Below are 27789 nucleotides of genomic sequence, written 5' to 3'. Positions count from 1 at the left end.
TTTACACAGACTGGGTACTTAATGTGAACACGGTAGCACAGTGGACGGTAGCACAGTGGTTAGCACTGCTGCTTCACAGCTCTAGGGACCTGGGTTCGATTCCCGGCTCGGGTCACTGTCTGTGTGGAGTTTGCACATTCTCCTCGTGTCTGCGTGGGTTTCCTCTGGGTGCTCTGGTTTCCTCCCACAGTCCAAAGATGTGCGGGTTAGGTTGATTGGCCATGCTAAAAAAAAAATTGCCCCTTAGTGTCCTGAGATGCGTAGGTTAGAGGGCTTAGTGGGTAAATATATAGGGATATGAAGGTAGGGCCTGTGTGGGATTGTGGTCGGTGCAGACTCGATGGGCCGAATGGCCTCTTTCTGTACTGTAGGGTTTCTATGATTCTATGAACATTTGAGAATAATATAGGTTTAGTAACGTGTATTATCCTGATGAATCTGCGTGTTTCTTTAAATCTGGGTGAAGGAGTAGTGTGATATAATTAATCTTCTCTTGTTTAATAAGTGATTACTTCTTGTGTTAAGAGTTCATTAGCAGACTCCTGTCACTCTGTTCGGTATCCGCCCTCAACATTTCAAAAGAAAAAAATAAAAGTTAGGATCTATCAAGCCAGGTGCCACCCTGGAATCTGAATTGTCCAATAATTAACCCCCGCTGGGATCCTAACACTAAAATTTCAGGTCATGTTTGCAGACTAAGTAGCAGTCATCCCCAAAGCGGTGACCAAGCTTGCGTTTGGCCTCCCCGATGTAGAGGAGACTACATTGTGAGCAGCAAATACAAAATACGAAATTAAAGGAACTACACGCAAATCACTATTTTGCTTGGGAGGAATGTTTTGGGTCTTGGATATTGAGAAGAGACGAGATGCAAAAGACAGGTGTTGTGTCTCCTGCACTGACACTGAATGATGCCAGAGGGACAGGAGGGGGGTGGGAGGGCGATTGAGGAATGCGCGGAGGGAGCAATCCTTTGGAATTCTGAAATGGGAGAGCGAGGGAAGATGTGATTCATTATAGGAGGCAAAACAGGAGGTAAGCAACTGCCAAAGCTGAATCTCAGTCAGCTGATCTTTGCAGATGGGATCCTCCTTTGTGAAAGGGCTTAGCACATCAGAGGATGTGGTCACAGGCTGTTGTGCACCTCCTATTGGCCAGATAGGGTATGGCTTAAGAAAATCGAAGAGCAGCTGTAGGAACAGAAGATGCAGAATGAATTGACTCTTTACTGAGGAAGGGGCTGTGATAATAACTCTGCTTTATTTCCTTTGAATTGCAGGTTATTGAGGAGTTAAAAGATGCCGCGAAAAGCAGCATGCCTGTTAGTGGATGGTATCAATACTATATTAATGTATTTCAGGTACGGAGCTGTATGGCGAGGGTACAGAGGGACAAGGAGAGGGGGATGAGGAGGACTATGGGGTGGGGTGAGGAAGGGCCCAGAGTGAGGCAGGGAGGATGTGGAGAGGGTGGAGAGGTTGGAAATGGGGGTAGGGTGTGGGGAGAGCACAGAGAAAAGGGGGAAGGTAGGGAGAGCTTGAGGAGATTGCGAAAGGTGTGGGAGTGGGGGGAGAGTGTGGGGAGAGTGTGCGGAAATGGAGGAGATTGAGGAGATTGCAAAGGGGAGAGTGGGAAGGGTGTCAAGTCAGTGGAGAGAGGATAGGGAGAGTGTGGAGAGGGAGCGGAGAAAGTGTGATGAGGGTGGGCAGATTATGGGGAGGGAGTGGGAGGGTTTGGGGAGGGAGTGGGGAGGGTTTGGGGAGGGAGAGGGGGTGGTGAAGTGTGGGGAAGGGGTGGGGAGGGTGTGGGGTGGGGGCGGGGAGGGTGTGGGGAGGGGGCGGGGAGGGGCTGGGGAGGGGCTGGGGAGGGGGTGGGGAGGGGATGAGGAGGGGATGGGGAGGGGGCAGGGAGGGGGCAGAGAGGAGGTGGGGAGAGGGCGGAGAGGAGGTGGGGAGTGGCTGGAGACATGTTGGGGAGGGGGTGGAGAGGTGGTGGGGAGGGGGCGGGGAGGCCGCGGGGTGGGGGTGGGGAGGGTTTGGGAGGGGCTGGGGAGGGGATGGGGAGGGGTTGGGGAGGGGATGGGGAGGGGGTGGCGGGCGGAGAGGGGCTGAGGGGAGGTGGGAGGGGGCGGGGAGGGGTTGGGGAAGGGGCGGGGAGGGGGTTGGGAGGGGGTGGGGAGGTGTTGGAGAGGGAGTGGAGAGGGGGTGAGGAGGGGTTTGGGAGGGGGCTGGAGAGTTTGGGGAGGGGGTGGGGAGGGCTTGGGGAGAGGGGGAGGGTTTGGGGGGTATGGGGAGGGGGTGGGTGGGTGGAGAGGGGGTGAGGGGGCGGAGAGGGGGTGAGGAGGGGGTGGGGAGGGTTTGGAGAGGGAGTGGGAAGGGTTTGGGGAGGGAGTGGGGAGGAGGTGGGGAGGGTTTGTGGAGAGGTGGGGAGGGGCTGGGGAGGGTTTGGGGATGGGTGGGGAGGGGGTGGGGAGGGGGTGGGGAGGGTTTGGGGTGGGGAGGGTTTGGGGAGGGGGTGAAGGGTATGAGGATGAAGTGGGATAGGGGGAAGGTGGTGAGAGCACCGAGGATCATGGTAGATTGTGGAAATGTTGACATCACAGAGTGTGAGAGCTGTGACGTTTGAGTGTTACTCTGTTCCCAACATTCATATTCCTGCGCTCAAAGATTACACAACAATAAAAATGCTAATCAAAACTTTTCCTGTCCTTTCATTAACAGGACAATGGTTTAATTGTGTTAACAGATGCTTCTATTCCATACATTATGCCGATATGTAAGTATGAACATTGAAACATTTCCAAGAGAACCCAGTTTGTGGGTTCTTTCGCTATAAATGCCAAAATTCCATTTGCGTTCCTTATTACCTGCTATACTTGTATACCATTTTTCTGCGACTCATGCCTGAGGACGCCCAGATCCCTCTGCATTGAAGAATCACAAAGTCTTTCTCCATTTAGGTAATAAGTTGCCTTTCCATTTTTCTGACCAAAATAGATAACCTCACACTAATCCACATTCAACCCCATCTGCCTCATTTTGGCCCACTCCCCTAACCTGGTTACATCCATTTGTAAATTTCTTATTTCCTCATTGCAACTTACTATCCCACTTATTTTAGTGTCATCTGCAAATTTGGTTCAAGTACCTTTTATCTCTACATCCTCGTCATTAGTATAGATTAGGCTAGGTGGATTGGCCATGCTAAATTGCCCCTCAGTGTCCAAAAATGTGCAGATTAGGTGGATTGGTCATGTTAAATTGCCCCTTAGTGTCCAAAGATGTTCAGGTTAGGTGGCTTAGCCATGGTAAATGCACAGGGTTGTGAGGATAGGACAGGTGGTTGGCCTGGGTAAGATGCTATTTCAGAGAGTTGGTGCAGACTTGATGGGCCAAATGGCCTCCCTCTGCACTGTAGGAATTCTATGGTTCTATAAGAGGCCCGAACTGGAGAAGTGCAAATGTCTCATGGAGGAAGTTAAAGAGACAGGGAGCAGCGAGGCCTTGGGTGCAGTTCAACACAAGGATGGGAGTTTTAAGTTTGTTACATTGCTGGTCTGTGAACGAAACAGGGCATCAAGCAATGGAATGCGATTTCCCTCTGGCTCGCATCCTCGATTATGCAAGGGTGACTGAACTATGGCGTATGCCATGATTTTTGCCACAGAATAGGGTGAGGAGGCAGGCCCCAAGCATACCTCAGCTAGAATGAGGATTGAACCCTGTGCTGTTGACATTGTTGGGAACCACACGCTAAGCCTCAGCCAACTGAGCGAACCAGTCCGCCCACCCACACCTTCGGAATGTGATTAATTTGTATTTTGTAAGGGAGATGTTTCATTTTTAAAGCAATTCTCTTGAGTTTTGGTCCTCATGCTTTGCATAATAAATAACATAGGTATAATGAATTCAATAATTCGTGCTATTCGATTCCCCTTGGTACAGCACTGGTAAATTAATCTATTCAACATAGAATCATAGAAATCCTCCTGTGCAGAAGGAGGCCATTCGGCCCATCAAGTCTGCACCGACCACAATCCCACCCAGGCCCTATCCCCACAACCCCACACATTGACCCCACTAATCCCTCTGACCTACACATCCCAGGACACTATGGGCAATTTAGCATGGCTAAATCAACCTATTTAGCCTAAATCAATCAATTTAGCACGTCAATCAACCTGACATGCACATCTTTGGACTGTGGGAGGAAACCGGAGCACCCAGAGGAAACCCACACAGACATGGGGAGAATGTACAAACTCCACACAGACAGTGACCCAAGCCAGGAATCGAACCCAGGTTCTTGGCGCTGTGAGGCAGCAGTGCTAACCACTGTGCCACCGTGCCGCCTAAACAGTGTAACCTATTTTAACAGTCATTAACCTTTTTATTTGACTGCTCTGGAAAAGGGGTGGATATTAAATCTTTTTCCTGGTTGTCTAAGAAATGTGACTGAGTTGCGCAAATATGGATACCTCCTTTGTCCACAAAAAAAAACCAGGAGCTTTTAAAGAGAGGCTAAATTTTGGGGCGAGGATTCTCCGATCTCATTCGTCCTGCCACTGCTGCCAGCGGAATGGAAAATTAGAGTGAGATGAGGTGCTAAATGGATTCCATGTCTGTGCTCTCAAAAGGGTGCAAGGAATCCCGTGGCACATGAGTAAGATGGGTACAGAGGGAAATGGGCCAAATGCGGGCAATTGGGACTAACTTAGTGGTAAAAACTGGGCGGCAAGGACAGGTTAGGCCAAAGGGCCTGTTTCCAAGCTGTAAACCTCTTTGACGCTATGGCACTATTTGAAAAAAAGGAAGGAGTCCTCCCTGGTGCCTGCACCAATATTTACCCCTCAAGCAATGTCACAAAAAAAACAGATTAAGTTTATTTATTAGTGTCACAAGTAGGCTTACATTAACACTGCAATGAAGTGTGAAATCCCCCAGTCGCCACACTCTGGGGCCTGTTCGTGTACACTGAGGGAGAATTTAGCATGGCCAATGCACCTGACCAGCACGTCTTTCGGACTGTGGGTGGAAACCAGAAGAAACCCACACAGACACGGGGAGAATGTGCAGACTCTGCACAGACAGTGACCCAAGCCGGGAATCGAACCCGGGTCCCTGGTGCTGTGAGGCAGCAGTGCTAACCACTGTGCCACCGTTAATTTATTACCACATAGCTGATTGTGGGAGCTTGCTGTGCGCAAATTGGCTGTCACATTTCCTGCAACAGTGACTACAATTCACAGGTATATTGTAGGTTGTGAACCACTTTGGAAAGCTCTGGGATTGTGGAAGGTGGCACAGAAATGCAAGCCTTTCCTATTGATTTATACCACGTTACTCTGAATGAATTTCACTGGTGATGCTTATTTTATACTTTCTAACAGATGAACGCCAGTATTGACAGGTGCCAAGGCACGGAAAGCAGAGTTCTCATTGATTACATAGTCCTTCCTGTTTGGTTGGTCATTGCGGTTTGTAAATCAATTGACCTTCTTACCAAACGAATGTTATTTCTAAGCTTTGTCAATAGACCAGCATCACATGATCCTGAAATCTCCCATAATCAGACCATAAGACATAGGAGCAGAATTAGGCCACTCGACCCATCGAGTCTGCTCCGCTCTTCAATCATGGCTGATATTTTTCTCATCCCCATTCCCCTGCCTTTTCCCCATAACCCCTGATCCTCTTATTAATCAAGAATCCATCTGTCTCTGTCCTGAAGACACTCAATGACCCGGCCTCCACAGCCTTCTGCGGCAAAGAGTTCCACAGATTCACCACTCTCTGGCTGAAGAAATTCCACCTCATCTCTGTTTTAAAAGATCGTCCCTTTAGTCTGAGGTTCTGTCCTCTGGTTCTAGTTTTTCCTGTTAGTGGAAACATCCTCTCCACGTCCACTCTATCCAGGCCTCGCAGTATCCTGTAAGTTTCAATAAGATCCCCCCCACATCCTTCTAAACTCCAACGAGTACAGACCCAGAGTTCTCAACTGTTCCTCATACGACAAGCTCTTCATTCCAGGGATCATTCTTGTGAACCTCCTCTGGACCCTTTCCAAGGTCAGCACATCCTTCCTTAGAAATTGGGCCCAAAACTGCTCACAATACTCCAAATGGGGTCTGACCAATCATGCCACCCACGTGACAGCAAGAATTCCAACACTGTGCCCTGTGGAACACCACTGGATCCTGAGGCACACTAAAACCGAACAGTTTTACACTCTAACATCTCACAGTGAGGATTTGCTTTGCTTCGGATTTACGTATAAGAACTTCCTGCGAGCTTTTCTGTGCAGCATTACCATAACTACTGGGCAATGCGTACAGTGAACTTTGCTCATCTAGTGAACCTACCTTCACAGACAGCTTGGAGATGGCGGATGCCGTTACGTTTAAGACCACGAGCTTTTCGGGTCAGGTAGAAGAGGGAGAACAAAGAATCAGGACACATTTTCCGGAGACCTGGATGTGGATGGACACATTGACTGGGTAGGAATTCCACGACACCCTCACTACCCGACATGAGAAACTTTCATTAGAGATGTTGAATTAGACAGCCTTGGTCCAAACATGGGGAGAATGTGGAACTCACTAACACACAGGGATGCCTGAGATGAACAACCTTTAAGGGAAATGAGCAGTGGGGTTACCCCCATAATCATAGAATCGTACAATGCAGAACAGGCCCTACGGCACATCGGTGAATCTCATAGGCCTGGGGTTTGACTCACTGATGATGACTGATGTATGCCCAAGTCAGGATGGTGTGTGGTTAGAGGGGACCTTGCAGATGGTGGTGTTCCCATGCATCTGCTGCCCTTGTCTTCCTGGCTGACGGAGATCTCAGGCTTAGCCCAGTCAGGAGGAAAAGCAGAAAGTGATTTTTCACTCAAAAGCTAGAAGAAGTTTGGAATACCTTCCCTGTCAGAAACTATGGATTCTGGGACAATTAGAACTTTCGGGCATGGGTTGGCATGGAACGTATGAAGATCCATTGCAGGAGGGTGGAGAGGTGTGAGCTGGCATGGAGAGTGGAATGGGATGTGGTAGTGATGGGATGTGATAGGGATGAAGTTCCAGAGATAGGCCCTTTAACCAGCTCGCCTGGACAGTCAGAGGATCTTGTGGCCATCTCCAATCTTCATCCAAGACCAGTAGGCCCCGATTCACAATCACGCTCCCCTGGAGCGAAAATCACAATATTTGGGGCAATGTTTCCTGAGGTGGACTCATCCAGCCGGGAAATTTCCCTAATCCATCAACTCATCTCTAAGATGCAAATCCAGCCTTTTAAGATGGTGATTCAATCGAATCTTATGGATAACAGTGTCAAGGAATAATGGGGGCAAGTAGGATTGAGGTGCAGGTTAGCCATAATCTAGCTGAATGTTGGAGAAGATTTGAGGGGCTGAATGGCCTCCTCCAGTTCCTAATGCTCCTAGTTCCTTTGTGTTGGGATGTCCTGACAGAATTTCAATATCAGAGTGATTTTGTATGTTAATTTTCTCCATGAGGAAGTCTTAATCACACTTTATGATCATCTTTCTAACGTTCTTTTCTTTCGGTAAGATCAAGCTCAGAAGTGACCTTTCAGAGAACCGTCCCAGACTCCCTCACCACCTGGATTGCCAGTGCTTTTGCGATATCCAAGAGACGAGGCCTTCAGCTGGCCAGCACAACTGCTCAGGTATGTGTACTCCAGCTCACAGTCTGAGAATAAGAGAAAATATCTTCACGCAGATAAATATATCGGTTGACACACTCCTTGTCCTTCCTCCCTCGTTACTGATCTGAAATGAAAGCTCCCATTAACCATATGCTTTTTATCATTCCCGAAGAATTCGATAACCATAGGTGCTCACTCATCTTTCACTCACTCACTGGAACTACAAGCTCAGTGTTGTTGAATCCACTACTTTTGATTTGTGCTGCCTTCAGAGAATCTCTACGGTGCAGAAGGAGGCCATTCGGCCCATCGAGTCTGCACCAACTCTCTAATAGAGTATCTTACCCAGGCCCTTTCCCCCACCTTATCCCTGCAACCCCACACATTGACCATGGCTAATCTACATAACCTGCACGTCTTTGGACTGTGGGAGGAAACTGGAGGAAACCCGCGCAGACATGGGGAGAATGTGCAGACTCTGCACAGACAATGGCCCGAGGCTGGAATTGAACCTGGGTCCCTGGCGCTGTGAGGCAGCAGTGCTAACCATCGTGCTGCCTAAGACTGTGTCCAACCATCTTGTGCCCTCCTTCCTTCCAGTTTTAATTATAACCTGCCCCACAGCAGACAGGTACCAGGACTCTAAGGGGCTAAATTGCAGGATTACAAACTAGTGCTGTTTTCCCAGAATTCAGAGGTTTAAGGGGTGATTTGATCAATGCTTCCAAGATAGTGAGGAGGAACAGATTGGGTAGATACAGAGAAACTATTCTTGCTGGGTGGGGAATCTCGGATTGGGAGGTATATTCTAGTCCGAGTCAAACTTTCAGAGTGAAATGAGGAAACACTCTAAAGTCTATCGCAGAAGTTACAAACTCTTCTTCTGTTAACATCAGTTAATGCTGTTCGATCAGCTGTTAATTTTAATTGCAGGATTGACAAATCTTTATTAACTAAAGACAGGTACATGGAGTTCGGTTGCAGATCTCACTGAGTGGTGGAGTTGGCTCAAGGGGCTATATTCCACATTTAGTTTCTTATTTAGGGCAGGATTATTTAGGGGCAGCACGGTGGCACAGTGGTTAGTATTGCTGCCTCAAAAATAAAAAAATAAGGGGGAGCAGATTTAGGACTGAGTTGAGGAGGAACTTCTTCGCCCAAAGGGTTGTGAATCTGTGGAATTCCCTGCCCAGTGAAGCAGTTGAGGCTACCTCATTGAATGTTTTTAAGACAAAGATAGATAAATTTTTGAACAGTAAAGGGATTAAGGGTTATGGTGAGCGGACGGGTAAGTGGAGCTGAGTCCATGAAAAGATCAACCATGATCTTATTGAATGCTGGAGCAGGCCCGAGGGGCCAGGTGGCCTACTCCTGCTCCTGGTTCTTATGTTCTTATGTTCTCACAGCACCAGGGATCCGGGTTCGATTCCTGGCTTTGGGTCACTGTCTGTGCGGAGTCTGCACATTCTCCCCGTGTCTGCGTGGGTTTCCTCCGGGTGCTCCGATTTCCTCCCACAGTCCAAAAGACGTGCTGGTTAGGTGCATTGGCCGTGCTAAATTCTCCCTCAGTGTAACCCGAACAGGCGCCGAAGTGTGGCGAGTAGGGGATTTTCACAGTACCTTCATTGCACTGTTAATGTAAGCCTACTTGTGACACTAATAAATAGACTTTAATCTGGATATGAAATTCAGCAAATAACCACATGATGGCTCCAGAGGAAAGTGTATGGAGGAAAATATTAATTCTCGAGGCATTTCACATGAACGTGTTTGTCGCCTGTATTTATTTATAACAGACTTTCATCCCCTTCCCCAACAGAAGGCAGCAAAATAAATCACAGTTTCTTGGCTGTTCGGATTGTGTGCTGAGTGAGGCGTGAAAAGGAGATAGTTTTCCTTGTTTGCCTTCAAATTGCTTCAAGGTTCTACTCAGTTGCAATCTCCTCCTGCCTTATATCCCTGCATGATCACGATAGTCCTCTAACCCTGACACTTCCTCATGATCGCTGACTGTACATTCCACTGACACACAAGCCTGGAACTCTGGGGAATTGGTTCAGTACTTAAAGGGGACAAAAAGAAATTGCCAGGCTCTGAGGGAAAGTGAACGGGACCATCTCTGCCAAAGAGCCAGCACAGGCAGAATGGGCCAAATGGCCAGCTATAAACGGAAGGGGAAGATTTCCTCTGGTTTTTGTGTGTTAGTGGAAAGACAGAAGGAGCTGCTGTCATTTGGACAGGGAGTGTGAGTCTCATCTGTCTGGCTGTATTGAAGATTTAAGATCCCATGGTACTACTAAACCTACAGGAAGAGCTGATGTCCTAGCCAACATTCCTCTCAATCACATCACCAAATACGGACCATTTCACTGCTGCTTGCAATATCATGCTGAATGCTCATTGGCTGTTGCTTTTTTCTGTTCAGTGAGCGTGAATGCAGTTCCAAAGTTATCTATTAATTTTAAAACTCCTTGGAATGGCCCAACAGCACTACATGTTAATGCAAGTATTTTGTTTTTTTCCTAAGTCATCTCCACCAACAGAGAGACGAGAGGGAATCTCCATTCATTAACACATTGAAACTTTCACACCGCATGTGAACCATGAATTACTGGAGAGATACCTTTGACCCAGTGTTTCCTCACCACTTCAGTGATCTGTGTCTGTGTTAACGCTAATTTGTTATTTTTGATTTAACAGTTGGAGGTTTTCAAGTCTTTCTTCCTGGAACTGAACCTCCCGTACTCGATAACCAGAGGTGAACAACTCGTTCTGGAAATAAATATCTTCAACTACTTGGAACAGACGCTGGAGGTACAGCCTCCGACAGTTTTGACCTCTGGCAAGCTTGGCTTAGTATTTTGGAGTTGGAATGAAACATTTAAGCCTTTTAATGTCCCATATATGGGCAGTGATTTTTTCTGAACCTTTTAGGTTCACTTAATCCTGTCTAAGGATTAGATTAGTGATCTATAAACTGCAACCACAGGTTGTGACCACCGTGATGAGGACAGAGAGCAGAAAATTGAAGCTGACCATCATTCCGTCCCAAACATGTCTGAGAAACATCCCCAGTGCTAAATTGGCCTGGGGTGTTTGTCGGGAAAATGCCTTGGTCCTTTTCGAAGGTTAAAATTTCACATGTTTTGTCAGCAGTCACCTGGAGTGGACAATGAGTGTCCTGCAAAGGTGGGTGAGGGCATTAACACCATGTTGAAATGACAATTACAAGGGGGCACAAGTTCAAGGTAAGGGGGGAAAGGTTCAGTGGAGATGTGCGGGGGAATTTTTTACAATGCACTGCCAAGTGAGGTGGTTGAGGCAGATACATTAGCCTCATGTTAAGACTTACCTGGAGAGACATATGAACAAATGCGGAATAAAGGGATACAAGAGGTTGGTCTGAATAGGACAATGTGATCGGCGCAGACTGGGAGGGCTGAAGGGCCTGTTCCTGTGCTGTACTGTTCTTTGTTCTTTGTTGTTCTTTGGTTAGCTTCCCACTGAAGTCCCTGATGAATGGGAACACGTCCTCAGCCTAATCCATTCATGTGTTACCGAGACCATGACAAACTGCCCTGGCCTGGTCCCTCCCTACTTTTTATTTAATCATATTTCCCTCCAGCGTAGTGGTCATGTTACTGGAGTACAACAAATCCAGAGAGCCGGACTAATCTTTCGAGTAGGTTGTGTGTTCAGATCCCAATGTTTAAGAATTTGGATTTAAACTGGTGATGAGAAGCTGATGGTCAGATGAATAACACAATCTATCTTTTCAATACACAGGTTTGGGTGACGGTTGAATTGAATGATTTATTTGATTTCATCATCATACCAGATGAGAAGGACGCTTCCCCCAATAAGCAGAAAGGCTCTGTGTTGACTCAAGACTCCCGCATGTTTTATTTCCCCATCAGACTGAAGGGTCTCGGAAAGATTCCCGTCACAGTTAAGGCCACATCTGAAGTCGCATTCGACGCTGTCACCAAGTACATTTTAGTGAAGGTATTGTTTTTCGTTTGAAAGGGTTCATTTCCACATTTTCTCTGTGTTTTTAAGGTAAACACAGTAGGTTAAGAAGATTAGAAATAAGAGCAATCACTGGCCATACATCCTCTCAAGCCTCCTCCTTCATTCATCGTTCAACTTCTGTCTCAACTCCCTTCTCCCACCCTGTCCGCTTATCCCTTGCACAGGCACAAATCGTTGAAGGTGCAAGGACAAGTTGAGAAAGCCACGAAAAAGTCATAGGGGCTGTCACATGGACGGCACGGTGGCACAGTGGTTAGCACCGCTGCCTCACAGCACCAGGGATCCAGGTTCTATTTCCGGCCTTGGGTCACTGTCTGTGTGGAGTTTGCACGCTCTCCCCGTGTCTGTGTGGGTTTCCTCCGGGTGCTCCGGTTTCCTCCCACAGTCCGAAAGCCATGCCGGTTAGGTGGATTGGCCATGCTAAATTGCCCTGACTGTCCCAAGATGTGTGGGTTAGGTGGATTAGCCATGGTAAATGTGTGAGGTTACAGGGATAGGGTGGAGGGGTGGACCTGCGTGGGATGCGTTTTGGAGAATCGGTGTGGACCCAATGGGCCGAGTGGCCTCTTTCTGCACTTTAGGGATTCTATGTTTTGTGCTTTATGTGGAATGGGAAATAATGGGGTGAATTTTACCGTCCCGCCCGCCACGGGAATGAGAGCGGGCGAGGGGCGGACCATGGAAAGGTCAGTTGAACGCGGGTGGAATTTTCTGGCGAGCGAGGCTGGGAAGTCCCGCCCTTTGTGAAATCGGAGGGGTTGTTTATAAAACTGTTTATAAAATGACTGGTTAGGCCCCAGCTAGAATAATGTGTCCAGTTTTGGGCGCTGCACATGAGGAAGGATGCCAAGGCCTGGGGGGGGGGGGGTGGGGTGGGGGGTGGGGGTGGGGGGGGGGTGGGGGGGGGTGGGTGGGGGGGGGTGGGGGGTGGGGGGGGGTGGGGGGGGGGGCGTGGGCAGAGGTATTTTACTAGCATAACACCAGAGGTTGAGGGTCTTCACGTGTGGAGAGACTGGAGATCTGGCCTGGTTCTCCTTACAGCAGGGAACACCAAGGGGAAATTTACTGGAGGGGTTGGAAATTACAAAGGGAGGTTGACAGAGAAATAAAGAAAAACTGAAAAGTTGTTTGAAGATTTTGATGGTTCGAGCAGTAACATTGAGGATGACAGATTTCCGGTTCAATCTTACTTACATGGTGTAAAACTGAGAGTTTGTCTGAGGGGCCAAAAATCTTTGATTGCAATGGCACCTCCTGATATAAAGATTCAAAGCTTCAATTTAAGTCATTTTACTTTAAGGAGTAGTTTCTATGAATGCATTTACAACTTAAAATGGAGTATTCCTGGATCTTAATTATAGAACATAGAACATAGAAAGCCACAGCACAAACAGGCCCTTCGGCCCACAAGTTGCGCTGATCATATCCCTACCTCTAGGCCTATCTATAGCCCTCAATCCCATTAAATCCCATGTACTCATCCAGAAGTCTCTTAAAAGACCCCAACGAGTTTGCCTCCACCACCACCGACGTCAGCCGATTCCACTCACCCACCACCCTCTGAGTGAAAAACTTACCCCTGACATCTCCTCTGTACCTACCCCCCAGCACCTTAAACCTGTGTCCTCTCGTAGCAACCATTTCAGCCCTTGGAAATAGCCTCTGAGAGTCTACCCTATCCAGACCTCTCAACATCTTGTAAACCTCTATCAGGTCACCTCTCATCCTTCGTCTCTCCAGGGAGAAGAGACCAAGCTCCCTCAACCTATCCTCATAAGGCATGCCCCCCAATCCAGGCAACATCCTTGTAAATCTCCTCTGCACCCTTTCAATGGCTTCAACATCTTTCCTGTAATGAGGTGACCAGAACTGCGCGCAGTACTCCAAGTGGGGTCTAACCAGGGTCCTATAAAGCTGCAGCATTATCTCCCGACTCCTAAACTCAATCCCTCGATTAATGAAGGCTAGTACGCCGTACGCCTTCTTGACCGCATCCTCCACCTGCGAGGCCGATTTAAGAGTCCTATGGACCCGGACCCCAAGGTCCTTCTGATCCTCTACACTGCTAAGAATGGTACCCTTCATATTATACTGCTGCCTCATCCCATTGGATCTGCCAAAATGGATCACTACACACTTATCCGGGTTGAAGTCCATCTGCCACTTCTCCGCCCAGTCTTGCATTCTATCTATGTCTCGCTGCAACTTCTGACATCCCTCCAAACTATCCACAACACCACCTACCTTGGTGTCGTCAGCAAACTTACCAACCCATCCCTCCACTTCCTCATCCAGGTCATTTATGAAAATGACAAACAGCAAGGGTCCCAGAACAGATCCCTGGGGCACTCCACTGGTCACTGACCTCCATGCAGAGAAAGACCCCTCCACAGCCACTCTCTGCCTTCTGCAGGCAAGCCAGTTCTGGATCCTGGTTCTGTGAAAACTGCGTCAGATGGAGTGGACATTTCCACTCCATCTGACGAAGGAGCAGTGCTCCGAAAGCTTATGGTATTTGCTACCAAATAAACCTGTTGGACTTTAACCTGGTGCTGTGAGACTTCTTACCGTGTTCACCCCAGTCCAATGCCGGCATCTCCACATCGGGGCATTGGCAACCAGAGGATACAAAATTAAAATAATCGGCAAATGAAGCTGGGGCGGGCGGTGGGGGGCGGGGGGAGGGGGGGAGGCGGGGGGGGAGGGGTGGAGTGGTAATACTCACCTGATGAAGGAGCAGCGCTCCGAAAGAATTCCAACTAAAACTGTTGGACTTTAACCTGTGAGACTTCTCACTACAACTTTCAAATGGAAATTAAATGAATTATTGAAAAGAAAATATTTCTCCAGGGTAGGAAGTACAGCAGGTTATTCAGGAGCAAGCTCCCATAATTCACGGTAAAATGATGACTGGGACATCTGTTTCTGTGATGTTGTTTGTGAGCCAGGGCACAGGTGAACTCCCCATTGCTCCTCTTTGCAATAGTGCCGCAGGACCTGTTATGTCCACAAGAGTAAGAGTTTTAACAACACCAGGTTAAAGTCCGACAGGTTTATTTGGTAGCAAATGCCATTAGCTTTTGGAGCACTGCTCCTTCATCAGATGGAGTGGAAATCTGCTCTCAAACAGGGCACAGAGACACAAAATCAAGTTACAGAATACTGATTAGAATGCGAATCTCTACAGCCAACCAGGTCTTAAAGATACAGACAATGTGAGTGGAGGGAGCATTAAGCACAGGTTAAAGAGATGACATTAACCTGGGGTCCGGTCTGCCACAAGAGGGCAGACAGGACCCAGGTTAATGTCTCACCAGAAAGACGGCGTCTCTGACAGAGCAGCACCCTCTCAGTGCTGGATCCCCTACTCAAGAGGGCCACGTGAACCCATGGCTTTTTGATTCAGAGGGGTGAGAGCCTTAACAAACAGTGGGGTGGGACTTTCAGAGGGGTGACTGAGCCCTAACAAACACTGAGCAAACTTCAGGTCATTGGAGCTCACTGAATCTAAAGTTCCGATCAAAAATTCGGAATTCCTGCTATTAATGTTTTGGGATTTGGATTTCCTGGCTGTACATTTAGATTCTACGGAGCGTGTCGAATGCAATACAGATCTTTGCTGCTGTATTTCCCTAAAAGGGGTAACAATGAGGAGGTTGAATTGATCCAAATGTTACAAATGTGTTACAGATGTTGCATGGCTCGAATCTCTAACAAGCCAAGAGAGTTTCAGATAATGTAGACATAAGCCTGTTGTTTAACTTGGAGTGTGAGCACTGGCTTAGGTTTAAATTTATAAATAGCCTCAAGCGACCCCAGAGATTAGGACTAATCCCTTAACCCAGACTAGTGGAGATGTGGGGAAATCTGTTGGTGTATCTCTTTCAGAGCAGGCCTTTTGTTAAAGTGGAGAAACACAGGCGTAAGAGCCAAAATCTGCTTTGCAGGAGACCAGTGAAGTGGAAATATCGGAGGAATAGAAGGATATATTAACGGGAGGATGTGAGGAAGGTCGAGAAGAGGCTTGTGTGAAGGATAGATACTGGGCCCAATGGCCTCTTTCTTTGCTGTGTAAGGAAAACAGAGATAAATCAGGATGTTGCGATTGAATAACAAGCAACTTGAGGTTTGAAAACTAGAAGATTATCGGAAAAAAGTGGTAAGAGGCTCTTGAGGTCCATCGTGATCCTGTTCGGGACCTGTAACTTTCTGTTTGCAGTAGATAAAGTTTGAAATCCCAGTTGCCCATGAGGAGAATAATGACACAATATTCCAGTTTTAAACAAACAGAATAAACTTTATTATATGAAGTAAAACAGTCTTCAAAATCTATCTTATACCCTCATATTCAGAATGAACATGAGGTAAATATAAATTAACAGACAAACTGTGGCTGAACACACTACACTGCACATTACATGACAGATGCGACCAAGACAGATCCTACGGATTTATCAGCAACCCATCCTGATGTCAGTGACCACTGTGAGTCACACAAATCTCATTAAAACTCTGTGTCCCTCATGAGGGGGTTTCAACTTCTCATTTTCAAAGATCTAACCTCTGAATTTCCTCCGACAACACTCCAACTTGGGCTGCCTCAACAATTACTCATCTCCCGCTGATCCAATCTCCTCCTGAGAGTGGGATCCTTGGGATTAACAAAGCTCCAATCCCACATCTCTTTACCAACACAATTGCAGCTTTTTCACAGAGCTCCAGTTTCTCAGCTTCACCGAGATATAAATGTCTCCCGGGGCTTCTCTAAGCCTTAACTGTCAGTATCTAGTTAATGCCCATCCCCAGTTGCCCTTGGAGGGCAGTTGAGAGTCAACCACATTGCTGTGGCTCTGGAATCACATGTAGGCCAGATCAATTAAGGACGGCAGATTTCCTTCCCCGAAGGACTTTAGTGAACCAGATGGATTTTTCCCACAATTGACAATGGTTTCATGGTTATCAGTAGATTCTTAATTCCAGATTTTTTTTTAACTGAATTTAAATTCCACCATCTGTCATGGTGGGATTCGAACCTGGATCTCCAGAACATTAGCTGAGTTTGTAGATTAATAGCCTAATGATAATACCACTGCGCTATTGCCAAGCCTCTACTCCCTCTTTGCAAGTAGTGTAGGCATAATGTTTCCGGCTCTCCATTGTTATTTTATGGCTCTTACTTTCTTAGCTGCTATCCCCTTAGGTCAACATGACCCCAACCTTTTAAATGGCTTATCTATTTGTTTTAGTTGCATTTATTCCATTTTCTACAATTAAACTGTAATTGTTGCAGAGCTCGAAATGACCTCTAACATAGCAACATGAACTCTGAACCAGATATTCACCAGTGGTTTTAGAAAGGAATGTGTTAGAATGTGGTAAGGGAATAGGATTGAGATGTGTATAATTATGAGATGAAGGTGGCCTTTGAGACGCATGACAACGCAAAGTTGCTGAGCAGAAACTGCTAGCCAAGTTCTGCACTCATGAGAATGGCCTGAACCGTGATCTCGGGTCCATGTCGCGCTACATTAACCCCACTATACTGTTGTGTGGGGGAAAAATCTCCCTGAGTATCCTGCTTTGACACCATGCACACCTTGATTACAGGTGATGATCTCTCTGCCTGAATGAGTTTGCGTAGTGTTTAGCACCATCTCATTCTTTGATTGCTTGTAATGATCCCTCTGCCTTAAATTATTGTTTCTTAGGTCATCCCTTCACTTGTTATACAACCTGATGACACTTTACACATACTGATTATAGTTAATGCTTACATTTATCTATAAGCACTCATGATTACTTGTAAAGACTTGTTATTCAGCCGACTTACACTGCACGACTCAGTATGTACTTATCCTTTGACACCCTTGATTACCTGTTGGTGTCGGACTATCAACACTCCGCCTATATATTCTGTGCCTACGTGTCTCGCTCCACTTCACCTGACGAAGGAATAGCGCTCCGATGGCTTGTAATTTCATAAACCTGTTGGACTATAACCTGGTGTTGTGTGACCGCTCATGTAATTATGAGGAGCATAGATAGAGTAGACAGGAAGAAGCTTTTCCCCTTAGTGAAGGGATCAATAGTGAGGGGACATAGATTTAAGGTCAGGGGCAGGAGGTTTAGAGGGGATGTGAGGGAAAACCTTTTCACCCAGAGGGTGGTGGGAGTCTGGAACTCACTGCCTAAAAGGGTGATGGAGACAGAGACTCTCAGAACATTTAAGAAGTATTTAGATGTGCACTTGCGATGCCATAACACACAAGACTATGGATCAAGTGCTCGAAACTGGGATTAGAATAGTTGGATGGTTTGTCTTTGACCGGCGCAGACTCGATGGGCTGAAGGTCCTTTTTCTATCCTGTAGACCTCTATGACTCTATGAACAGGAAAGGGTGCAATAATCCTCAGATCAGTCTTGATCTGATGGAAGTTCAGAAAGAGATTTGACAGCGGCACGGTAGCACAGTGGTTAGCACTGCTGCTTCACAGCTCCAGGGACCTGGGTTCGAATCCCGGCTCAGGTCGCTGTCTGTGTGGAGTTTGCATATTCTCCCCGTGTCTGCGTGGGTTTCCTCCGGGTGCTCCGGTTTCTTCCCACAGTCCAAAGATGTGTAGGCTAGGTTGATTGGCCATTCTAAATTGCCCCTTAGTGTCACGGGATGCATAGGTTAGAGGGGTTAGTGGGTAAATATGTAGGGATATGTGGATAGGGCCTGGGTGGGATTGTGGTTGGTGCAGACTCGATGGGCCGAATGGCCTCTTTCTGCACTGTAGGATTCTATGATATTAGCCCTGTTTAAAATCATGAGCAATTTTGATAGAGTAAGTAAGGAGAAACTGCATCTAGTGGGTTGAGAACCAGAAGAACGCAGGGTTAAGATTTCTTGGTAAAATAACCAGAGATGGGGTGAGATCAGTGCTTTCACACAGAGAGTTGTGTGGCCTCAGATAAACTGCCTGAAAAAATGCGCTGGAAGCAGATTCAGATTTTCAGAAGGGAATTGGATAAGTACTTGAAGGGAAAGATAAATGACAGAATGATTGAGAACGCGTAGCGGGGGGGGGGGGGGGGCGACAAATTGGATCGCTTTACCCAAGAGCTAACACAGGCCAAAGGGTGTCTTGCTGTGCTGCATTGTTCTTTGCTCTGTAAACATTGTAGACCCTTTGTTTTTCTTATTATAAGTTGCCTCCTGGTCTTTATCATTCTACATTTGCAGTGTTCACTTTATCCTTTTTAGCCGGAAGTGTTTAATGACACACTTCCCTGTCTGTCTCTAGGCTGAAGGAATCCAGCAGTCGTTCTCTCAGTCACTCTTTGTGGCCCCAAAGGTTGGCGGAGAGCTTTGGTCCAAGGAGGTGCGGTTTACCTTTCCGGATAACGTGGTGAATGGCAGCGAGGTCGCTCACGTCAGTGTGATTGGTAAGGAGCTCTGCTTGCTGTATTTAACTGAACGCCCTCTGGATCTCCTCTGACATTGCTCTTGGTGAGGCAGAGAATGGACTAGGAACGTAACAAGATAATGTAGGCCATTCAGTCCCTCGAACCCATTCTGCCATTCAATGAGATCCAACTCTGATTTGTAAATTCACTCCATTTACCTGCCTTGGGTCCACATTCCTTGATGCCTTTAACCAGAAAAAATCTATCGATAATTAAAAGAAAATACCGCAGCTGCTGGAAATCTGAAATAAAAACAGGAAATGCTGGAACGACTCAGTGAGCGGAATCCCCCCATTTTGAGACTAAGTGTGGTGGCGCCAGACTCTGTGCCTGGAACCTCATTAATTATGCACAGCTGTGTTCCCCTCTGACAGACGGGTAGCTGATTCGTCTGCCTGCCCTCAGCTAACAGGTTCAAAGGTTCCAGTGCCATATTTAAGCACCAATCCAGCACACTCGTATCACTCTCTCCAGCCCACCTGTCTTCACCCGACTGTGCAGGATGTCAGCAACCCAGAAGGAAAAGGCTAGCAACTTCAGGAAGAAGCCTATCCCTCCATCCCGTTAGTCTGTTCCTTCCTTGCTCCCCAAGCCCATTATCTTGCCCCACCTGAACCTCTACCCACCGCCTCTGGAGTCTTCATCTATCCCATACCAGTAAACGAGATGGTAACACTTTGCCCCCCCCCCCCGCCCCCCACCCCGCCCCCCCCCCCCCCCCGCCGGCACCCTTGGCGGGAAAGGGGCGGACAATGAAAATGTCCGTTGACCTCAGGTGGGATTTTTGGGTCTCGGGTCGAGCGAGGCCATAAAATCCCACCCAACATTTCAAATCCAACATAACTCATCTTCAGAAATCTATCTACCTCAGTTTTGAAATCTCCATTTGACCCCACGCAGTCTTTTGGGGGTAGTTTTCCACTACTTGTTTCTTTTAACGTTATGTCCCTTCTTTCATGGTTTCCTCTCCCAGCCAAAGGAAATCATTTCTCCACATCAACCCAATCAAATCCTTTCAACAATTTAAACACATTGATCTGTCCACCTGTCCCCTCACAAGTTGTTTATTCACAGATATGGTTATGTTACTAGGCTAGTGATCAAGCTCACTTACCATTAGTCTAGAGAATCACGTTTATTCCCCACGAGGGGATTTCAATTCAACTAATTTCAGAAGTAAACAGAAAAAGAGAATCTGGGATTAAAAAGCTGATATCAGTAATGGTGAGCTCTTAAAATGTCCAACAACCCACATGGTTCTTTCGGTAAACAAACCAAAGAAGAACGTACAGGGTAAATGGTAGGACTCTGAAGAGTGCAGTTGAACAGAGGGATCTGGGAATACAGGTACAGAATTCCCTAAAAGTGACGTCACAGGTGGATAGGGTCGTAAAGAGTGCCTTTGGTACATTAGCCTTTATAAATCGGAGTATCGAGTATAAAAGTTGGAGTGTTATGGTACGGTTATATAAGGCATTGGTGAGGCCGAATTTGGAGCATTGTGTACAGTTTTGGTCACCTAGTTACAGGAAGGATGTAAATAAGATTGAAAGAGTGCAGAGAAGGTTCACAATGATGTTGCCGGGACTTGAGAAGCTGAGTTACAGAGAGAGATTGAATAGGTTGGGACTTTATTCCCTGGAGCGTAGAAGATTGAGGGGAGATTTGATAGAGGTGTATAAGATTTTGATGGGTATAGATAGGGTGAATGCAAGCAGGCTTTTTCCGCTGAGGCTAGGGGAGAAAAAAACCAGAGGGCATGGGTTAAGGGTGAAAGGAGAAAAGTTTAATGGGAATATTAGTAGGGGCTTCTTCACGCAGAGAGTGGTGGGAGTATGGAATGAGCTGCCGGATAAAGTGGTAAATGCGGGGTCACTTTTAACATTTAAGAAAAGCTTGGACGGGTTCATGGATGAGAGGGGTGTGGAGGGATATGGTCCAAGTGCAGGTCAGTGGGACTAGGCATAAAATGGTTTGGCACAGACAAGAAGGGCCAAAAGGCCTGTTTCTGAGCTGTAATTTTCTATGTTTCTATGGTTCTTTAGGTAAGGAAATCTGCCATCCTTGTCCATTTGATCCCAGTCTCACACCAATGCGGTTGACTCTTGCCTTCTGAAATGATATGAGCAACTCATTCAGATGTGCCAATGGAGCTTATTTGCCCTGAACGATTGAGGTGAATGAAGGCTGAGACTGGGGGTTGATTGTGTACCAGCCAAAGAGGAGGAATTGCTGGAGGGCAGTTGGAGGTTGCTGGAGGGGATTTGAGGGCAATTAGAAGGGATTGGAGGGCAATGGGAGAACTATGGGAGGACGGTTAGATTGCAGTTGGATGACAGTTGGAGGGAGGTTGAAGGGCAATTGGAGGGCAGTTGGAGAGAAGTTGGAGGGAAGTTGGAGGGAAGTTGGAGGGAAGTTGGAGGGAAGTTGGAGGGCAATTGGAGGGAAGTTGGAGGGAATTGGAAGGCAGTTGGAGGGAAGTTGGAGGGAAGTTGGAGAACAGTTGGAGGGTAGTTGAAAGAAGTTGGAGGGAAGTTGGAGGGAAGTTGGAGGGTATTGGAAGGCAGTTGGAGGGAAGTTGGAAGGAAGTTGGAGGGCAGTTGGAGGGCAGTTGGAGGGAAGTTGGAGGGAAGTTGGAGGGAAGTTGGAGGACAGTTGGCGGGAAGTTGGCGGGAAGTTGGAGGGAAGTTGGAGGGAAGTTGGAGGATAGTTGGAGGAACGTTGGAGGGCAGTTGGAGTGAAGTTGGAGAGAAGTTGGAGGGAATTGGCAGTTGGAAGGAAGTTGGAAGGAAGTTGGAGGGCAGTTGGAGGGAAGTTGGAGGGAAGTTGGAAGGAAGTTGGAGGGCAGTTGGAGGAACGTTGGAGGGCAGTTGGAGTGAAGTTGGAGAGAAGTTGGAGAGAAGTTGGAGAGAAGTTGGAGGACAGTTGGAGGACAATTGGAGGGCAGTTGGAGGCAAGTTGGAAGGCAGTTGGAGGGCGGTTGGAGGGCAGTTGGAGGGCAGTTGGAGGGCAGTTGGAGGGCAGTTGGAGGGCAGTTGGAAGGAAGTTGAAGGGCTGCTGGAATAGTTGACTGGAAGAAGCTGCAAAAAACTCGAGCAGAAATAATAAACCATGAAGAGGATCTTCATTCAGGCCAGTCGATCTGTGTCAAGGGTGGATTCACCCTTGGGTGAGCATTCAAACACTTTAAAGATGAGCGATGGAGTTTGGGGGCAGTTTAGTCTCGAGTTTAGACTGGAGTTCTTTCCCTTAGTAAACAGTAGATTAAGAGGTATTTAAAATTATTGACGGAGTTTGATAGGTTGAACATGGAGCAGATGTTTCCACTTTTAGCAGCAGGACTGGGAGACTATAAGGCAGTCATTAATAAACCCAATATTGAATTTGGGCATAGCTATTTTAGTGAGAGAGTGGTGAGAATATGGAACTTGTTACCACAGGGAATGGCTGAGGTCAATAGAATAGATGTGTTTGAGGAGAAGCTGGATAAACATGTGGCAGAGGCAGGAATGGAAGGAAATTCTGATGGGAACAGATGAAGTAGAATGGGAGAAGTCTAGCAGGGAACACCATCGATGGATCGAATGGCATCTAGATATGATCACAGGTTAGTTTAAAGTTTATTTATTTATTAGTCACAAGTAGGCTTACATTAACACTGCGATGAAGTTACTGTGAAAATCCCCTAGATGCCTGTTCGGGTAACACTGAGGGAGAATTTAGCATGGCCAGTGCACCTAACCAGCACGTCTTTCAGACTGTGAGAGGAAACCTGAGTACCCGGAGGAAACCCACGCAGACACGGGGAGAATGTGCAGACTCCGCACAGACGGAAATTGAACCTGGGTCCCCGGCGCAGCGCGGCTGCAGTGCTAACCACTGTGCCACCGTGCTGCCCATGCTGGTTCAGGGTGACTTCCTGAAGAGGGGCTGTCAAAGATGTCGGAAGCGGGGGGGATGTGACAATATCTATGGAGTGGGAACCTCCAACTCACACCATCCACTGTCGCCCATCCCCTTCACAGTCGGAAGAGTTAAACCCGAAGCCAGTATTGTTGGTAAGTTCAAGACATGAGGCATGTGTGCAACAACAGAACTAGGCACACGATGGAAGAGTCTCAACAGATTACTGATAGATCTAGCGTCTCGTTCACTTGGCTTCATCTTCTAATCATCAGCAGTGCTTCCAGTTTGGAGAAGCATGTGTTTTTCATCTGAATACATTTCTCAAGCTAACAGGTCTATTTTGGGCAATATAATTTATTGTTACAAAGAAAACTTTTTTTTTCTTCCTTCAGAATTCAATTCTTATGCGAGACACATCTGCATCTAATCTATTTCATTTCAAAACAATCATTTTATTTAGGCTGAAGTGGCCAGATGTGGGATATTTTTCACTTTATTTTCTATTCGTTTTCTCTGCCAGTGCTCTCTGTCCTCACCTGAAAGCGCTGTATCTTGCTGGACTGCGGCTCACTGCTTGCCCCTCTCTAGTGCCCTGCTCAAATGGCCCTCTTTTGTTGTTCGACTATGGGGGCATCACAGCAACCGGTGACAAGTGGTGTCCCGCAGGGTTCAGTGTTGGGGCCACAGCTGTTCTCTTTATATATTAACGATCTAGATGACGGGACTGGGAGCATTCTGGCCAAGTTTGCCGATGATACAAAGATAGGTGGAGGGGCAGGTAGTATTGAGGAGGTGGGGAGGCTGCAGAAAGATTTAGACAGTTTAGGAGAGTGGTCCAAGAAGTGGCTGATGAAATTCAACGTGGGCAAGTGCGAGGTCGTACACTTTGGAAAAAAGAATAGAGGCATGGACTATTTTCTAAACGGTGACAAAATTCATAATGCTAAAGTGCAAAGGGACTTGGGAGTCCTAGTCCAGGATTCTCTAAAGGTAAACTTGCAGGTTGAGTCCGTAATTAAGAAAGCAAATGTAATGTTGTCATTTATCTCAAGAGGCTTGGAATACAAAAGCAGGGATGTACTTCTGAGGCTTTATAAAGCACTGGTTAGGCCCCATTTGGAGTACTGTGAGCAATTTTGGGCCCCACACCTCAGGAAGGACATACTGGCACTGGAGCGGGTCCAGCGGAGATTCACACGGATGATCCCAGGAATGGTAGGCCTGACATACGATGAACGTCTGAGGATCGTGGGATTATATTCATTGGAGTTTAGGAGGTTGAGGGGAGATCTGATAGAAACTTACAAGATAATGAACGGCTTAGATAGGATGGACGTAGGGAAGTTGTTTCCATTAACAGGGGAGACTAGGACGCGGGGGCACAGCCTTAGAATAAAAGGGAGTCACTTTAGAACAGAGATGAGGAGAAATTTCTTCAGCCAGAGAGTGGTGGGTCTGTGGAATTCATTGCCACAGAGGGCTGTGGAGGCCGAGACGTTGAGCGTCTTCAAGACAGAAATTGATAAATTCTTGATTTCTCGAGGAATTAAGGGCTATGGGGAGAGAGCGGGTAAATGGAGTTGAAATCAACCATGATTGAATGGTGGAGTGGACTCGATGGGCTGAATGGCCTTACTTCCGCTCCTATGTCTTATGGTCTTATGGTCTTATGGTCTTGCGGATGTCCACACGTGCGGGTGAAATATCCAGCGAGGGTGACTGGGCAGTCAGCGGGAATGGCAACTCTTGCCCGTTTTTCCATCCTTGGCTTGGGAATGCTGAGGCCAGTTACTGTGCCCATATCTCCAACTCGAGATCAGTTAACTCAGCGCCAGGAATTCAAGGCTTAAATTATGAGAACAGTTTGCATTAAATTTTCTGGCAGTACAGGGCAGAGAAGATTGATGGTAAATCTGATGGCAGTGTTAATAATAAAGGGATTTGATGGGGGTGACACACAGAATTTCTTTCTGCTGTTAAAGAGTCCTGGACATGGAACAATCTTAGAATTAGAGCTTGGTGGTTCGGGGGGTGATCTCAGGAAATACCTCCTCATGCAAAGGATAATGGAAATATGAAACTTTAATTTTCTTCTTTTGTGAGATGTGGCTGCCGCTGGCTAGGGCAGCATTTGCTGCCCACTCCCGAGTCACCCTTGTGAAATTAATCAACCTCAGTTTAAAACTTAACAACTGATCCATTATCACTTGCTGTTGGTGAAGGAAGTTCCCAACTTCTGCCATCCTTTGTGGAAACAGTAGGAACTCTCACTTCACCAGGTTAAAATCCAACAGGTTTATTTGGAATCACGCACTTTCAGACACTGCTCCTTCCTCAGGTGCCTCAACTGGTGAAGGAGCAGCATTCCGAAAGCTCGTGATTCCAAACAAACCTGTTGGACTTTAACCCGGTGAGAAAACGCTGGAAAATCTCAGCAGGTCTGGCAGCACCTGTAAGGAGAGAAAAGAGCTGACGTTTGACTCCAGATGACCCTGATGCTTTGACAAAGGGTCGTCTGGACTTGAAACGTCAGTTCTTTTCTCTCCTTACAGATGCCGCCTGACCTGCTGAGATTTTCCAGCATTTTCTCTTTTGGTTTCAGATTCCAGCATCTGCAGTAATTTGCTTTTATCTGGACTTTAACCTGGTGTTGTGAGACTTCTTACTGTGCCCACCCCAGTCCAACGCCAGAATCTCCACATCATGGCTATCATCCTTTATGGGTAGAAGTGCTCCCTAAATTTGCTCCTGAAAGGTTGGGTTCTATTTTTTCCCCAATGCTCACTAGTCCTAGTCTCACTAACCAGTGAAGATAGTTACTCTGGATCTACCATGTCTGTTGCGCTTAATAACTTGAAAGCCTCGATCAGCAAACCTTCTGAATTCATGGGAATACAATCCCAGTCTATTGTCATCTCTCTTCAGGCACAACAGTTAAGTCACGGGAGCTACTAACAAAGTTGTTGATATGCAGTAAATATTCACTGAGCTTCTACCACCGCGCTATGTAGCATGGGTCCAAGCATGATGGAAGCCCTTTCTCAACAGAATTCTGCGTCTGGGTAAAGGCAGAGTGTGGAAGCTTCCAGCGAAAGCAAATGATCCTGAACTGCACTGCTGCATGACAATCCAATCCCCCGTAAAGTCGAGGCTCCAGCAGACTTAAAGGCTTATCAACTGAGTTACTGATTCCCGTGGGGGCCACCAGTAAATAGAAAAGGACCAGGGTACAAGCCAGGAAAATGGGATTAGCATAGATAGCTCCAGCTGAAATGTGCTCATCAGCTCAGACCCTTCCATACAGTACTTTCCACACTTTTCATCCAAGGACACTTGATTAATATCAATGGCCGCATTCCTTATTGCATTCTTCAGTGTCAGGCCTGGCTCGGTGGGTAGCACTCTCGCCTCCGAGCCAGAAAGCCATGGATTCAGGAGCTGCTCCAAAAGCTTGAGGACAAAGTCTACAACAAAGCTCCGAGAGAGAGGGCTGCACTGTAGGAGTTTTTTTCTTAAGCCAGCAATCTTGTCTGCCTGGTAAAAGATCCAATGGTACTGCTTCGAAGGAGCTGGCCTGGCCAATAATTTATCCCACGCCCAAAACTACTGAAATAGCTAATCTGATCATTGATCCCGTTCCTTGTTGTTGGATTTTCCAGCGTTTTCTCTTTTGGTTTCAGATTCCAGCATCGGCAGTAATTTGCTTTTATCTGGACTTTAACCTGGTGTTGTGAGACTTCTTACTGTGCCCTCCCCTGTCCAATGCCGGAATCTCCACATCATGGCGACCATTTTCTGTGGATAGAAGTGCTCCCTAAATGCAGCTTTGTTTTAAATGACTCATTTCCTCTCTTCCCCTCCCTTTCGCCCCTCGCACTCCACCAGACTTTTGTCTGGAGGGTGTCAAGGTATCATTTTGCTTTTACTTGGGGCCCTGGTGTACTTGAGTCACCTGATGCCTGGCTCATCTTATAACTGAGTCATTTCATAAAATACATATTTAACATCTAGGGTTACACTTTATTAACATGATTTATATCTGCTGGGAACTGGGCCAATATGTGGCAATTGCAATGCAAATGTCAACTAAATGGATCTTGAGAATCAATTCTGTCTTTCAGGTGATATCCTTGGACCTTCTATTAATGGCTTAGAGGACTTGCTCCAGATGCCTTATGGATGTGGTGAACAAAATATGATCAAATTCGCTCCAAATGTCTACATTTTACAATACCTCACAGCCATAAACCAAGTGAATGAGGAGATCCGGGAGAAAGCTCTGTCATACATGATTCAAGGTGGGTTTTGTATTATGATGATCACTTTGGTTCTCACTAACCTTTTGGCTGGGAGCCACTTTCAGGATCACACTAACAGTCTGCCTCAGCTTGGTACTCTGCGGCTTTTACACCAGGCCCAAATCCTAACTCCCAGTGAGGCTCCTAAATTTAATCTGGCTGCAGAACCACCAGGCCTTCAACTGGTGGACAACCCAGCTCCTCTGCCGTGGTTCATTTCTTCAGAGACAACTCAAGCCCCATGCGGTCAGTGGTGGCTCAGTGGGCGGGGCTTTTACCTCTGAGTCAGTGGGTTGTGAATTCAATTCCTCCCTCCAAAGACTTGAACAGAGAAATAGAAACATAGAAACCTTTTTGTTTAGTTTATTTATTAGTCACAAGTAGGCTTACATTAACACTGCAATGAAGTTACTGTGAAAATCTCCTAGTC

General features: G+C 46.9%; 1 protein-coding gene across 1 annotated transcript in view; it reads left to right on the top strand.

Annotated features, from left to right (window-relative positions):
* cd109 (CD109 molecule) overlaps window positions 1-27789 on the top strand; it is a 126705-nt gene that overhangs the window by 55290 nt on the left and 43626 nt on the right. Inside the window, exons 16-23 of the mRNA XM_078229392.1 lie at window positions 1280-1360; window positions 2721-2775; window positions 6370-6496; window positions 7577-7694; window positions 10374-10487; window positions 11460-11678; window positions 18993-19134; window positions 27183-27359. Coding sequence (XP_078085518.1) covers window positions 1280-1360; window positions 2721-2775; window positions 6370-6496; window positions 7577-7694; window positions 10374-10487; window positions 11460-11678; window positions 18993-19134; window positions 27183-27359 — 1033 coding nt within the window. The remainder of the gene's footprint in view (window positions 1-1279; window positions 1361-2720; window positions 2776-6369; window positions 6497-7576; window positions 7695-10373; window positions 10488-11459; window positions 11679-18992; window positions 19135-27182; window positions 27360-27789) is intronic.

This window comes from Mustelus asterias, chromosome 15 (genome assembly GCF_964213995.1).
Source record: "Mustelus asterias chromosome 15, sMusAst1.hap1.1, whole genome shotgun sequence".
Lineage (NCBI taxonomy): Eukaryota > Metazoa > Chordata > Chondrichthyes > Carcharhiniformes > Triakidae > Mustelus > Mustelus asterias.
Note: the sequence above shows the minus strand (reverse complement) of the source record. Positions and strands in the feature narration are given on the sequence as shown.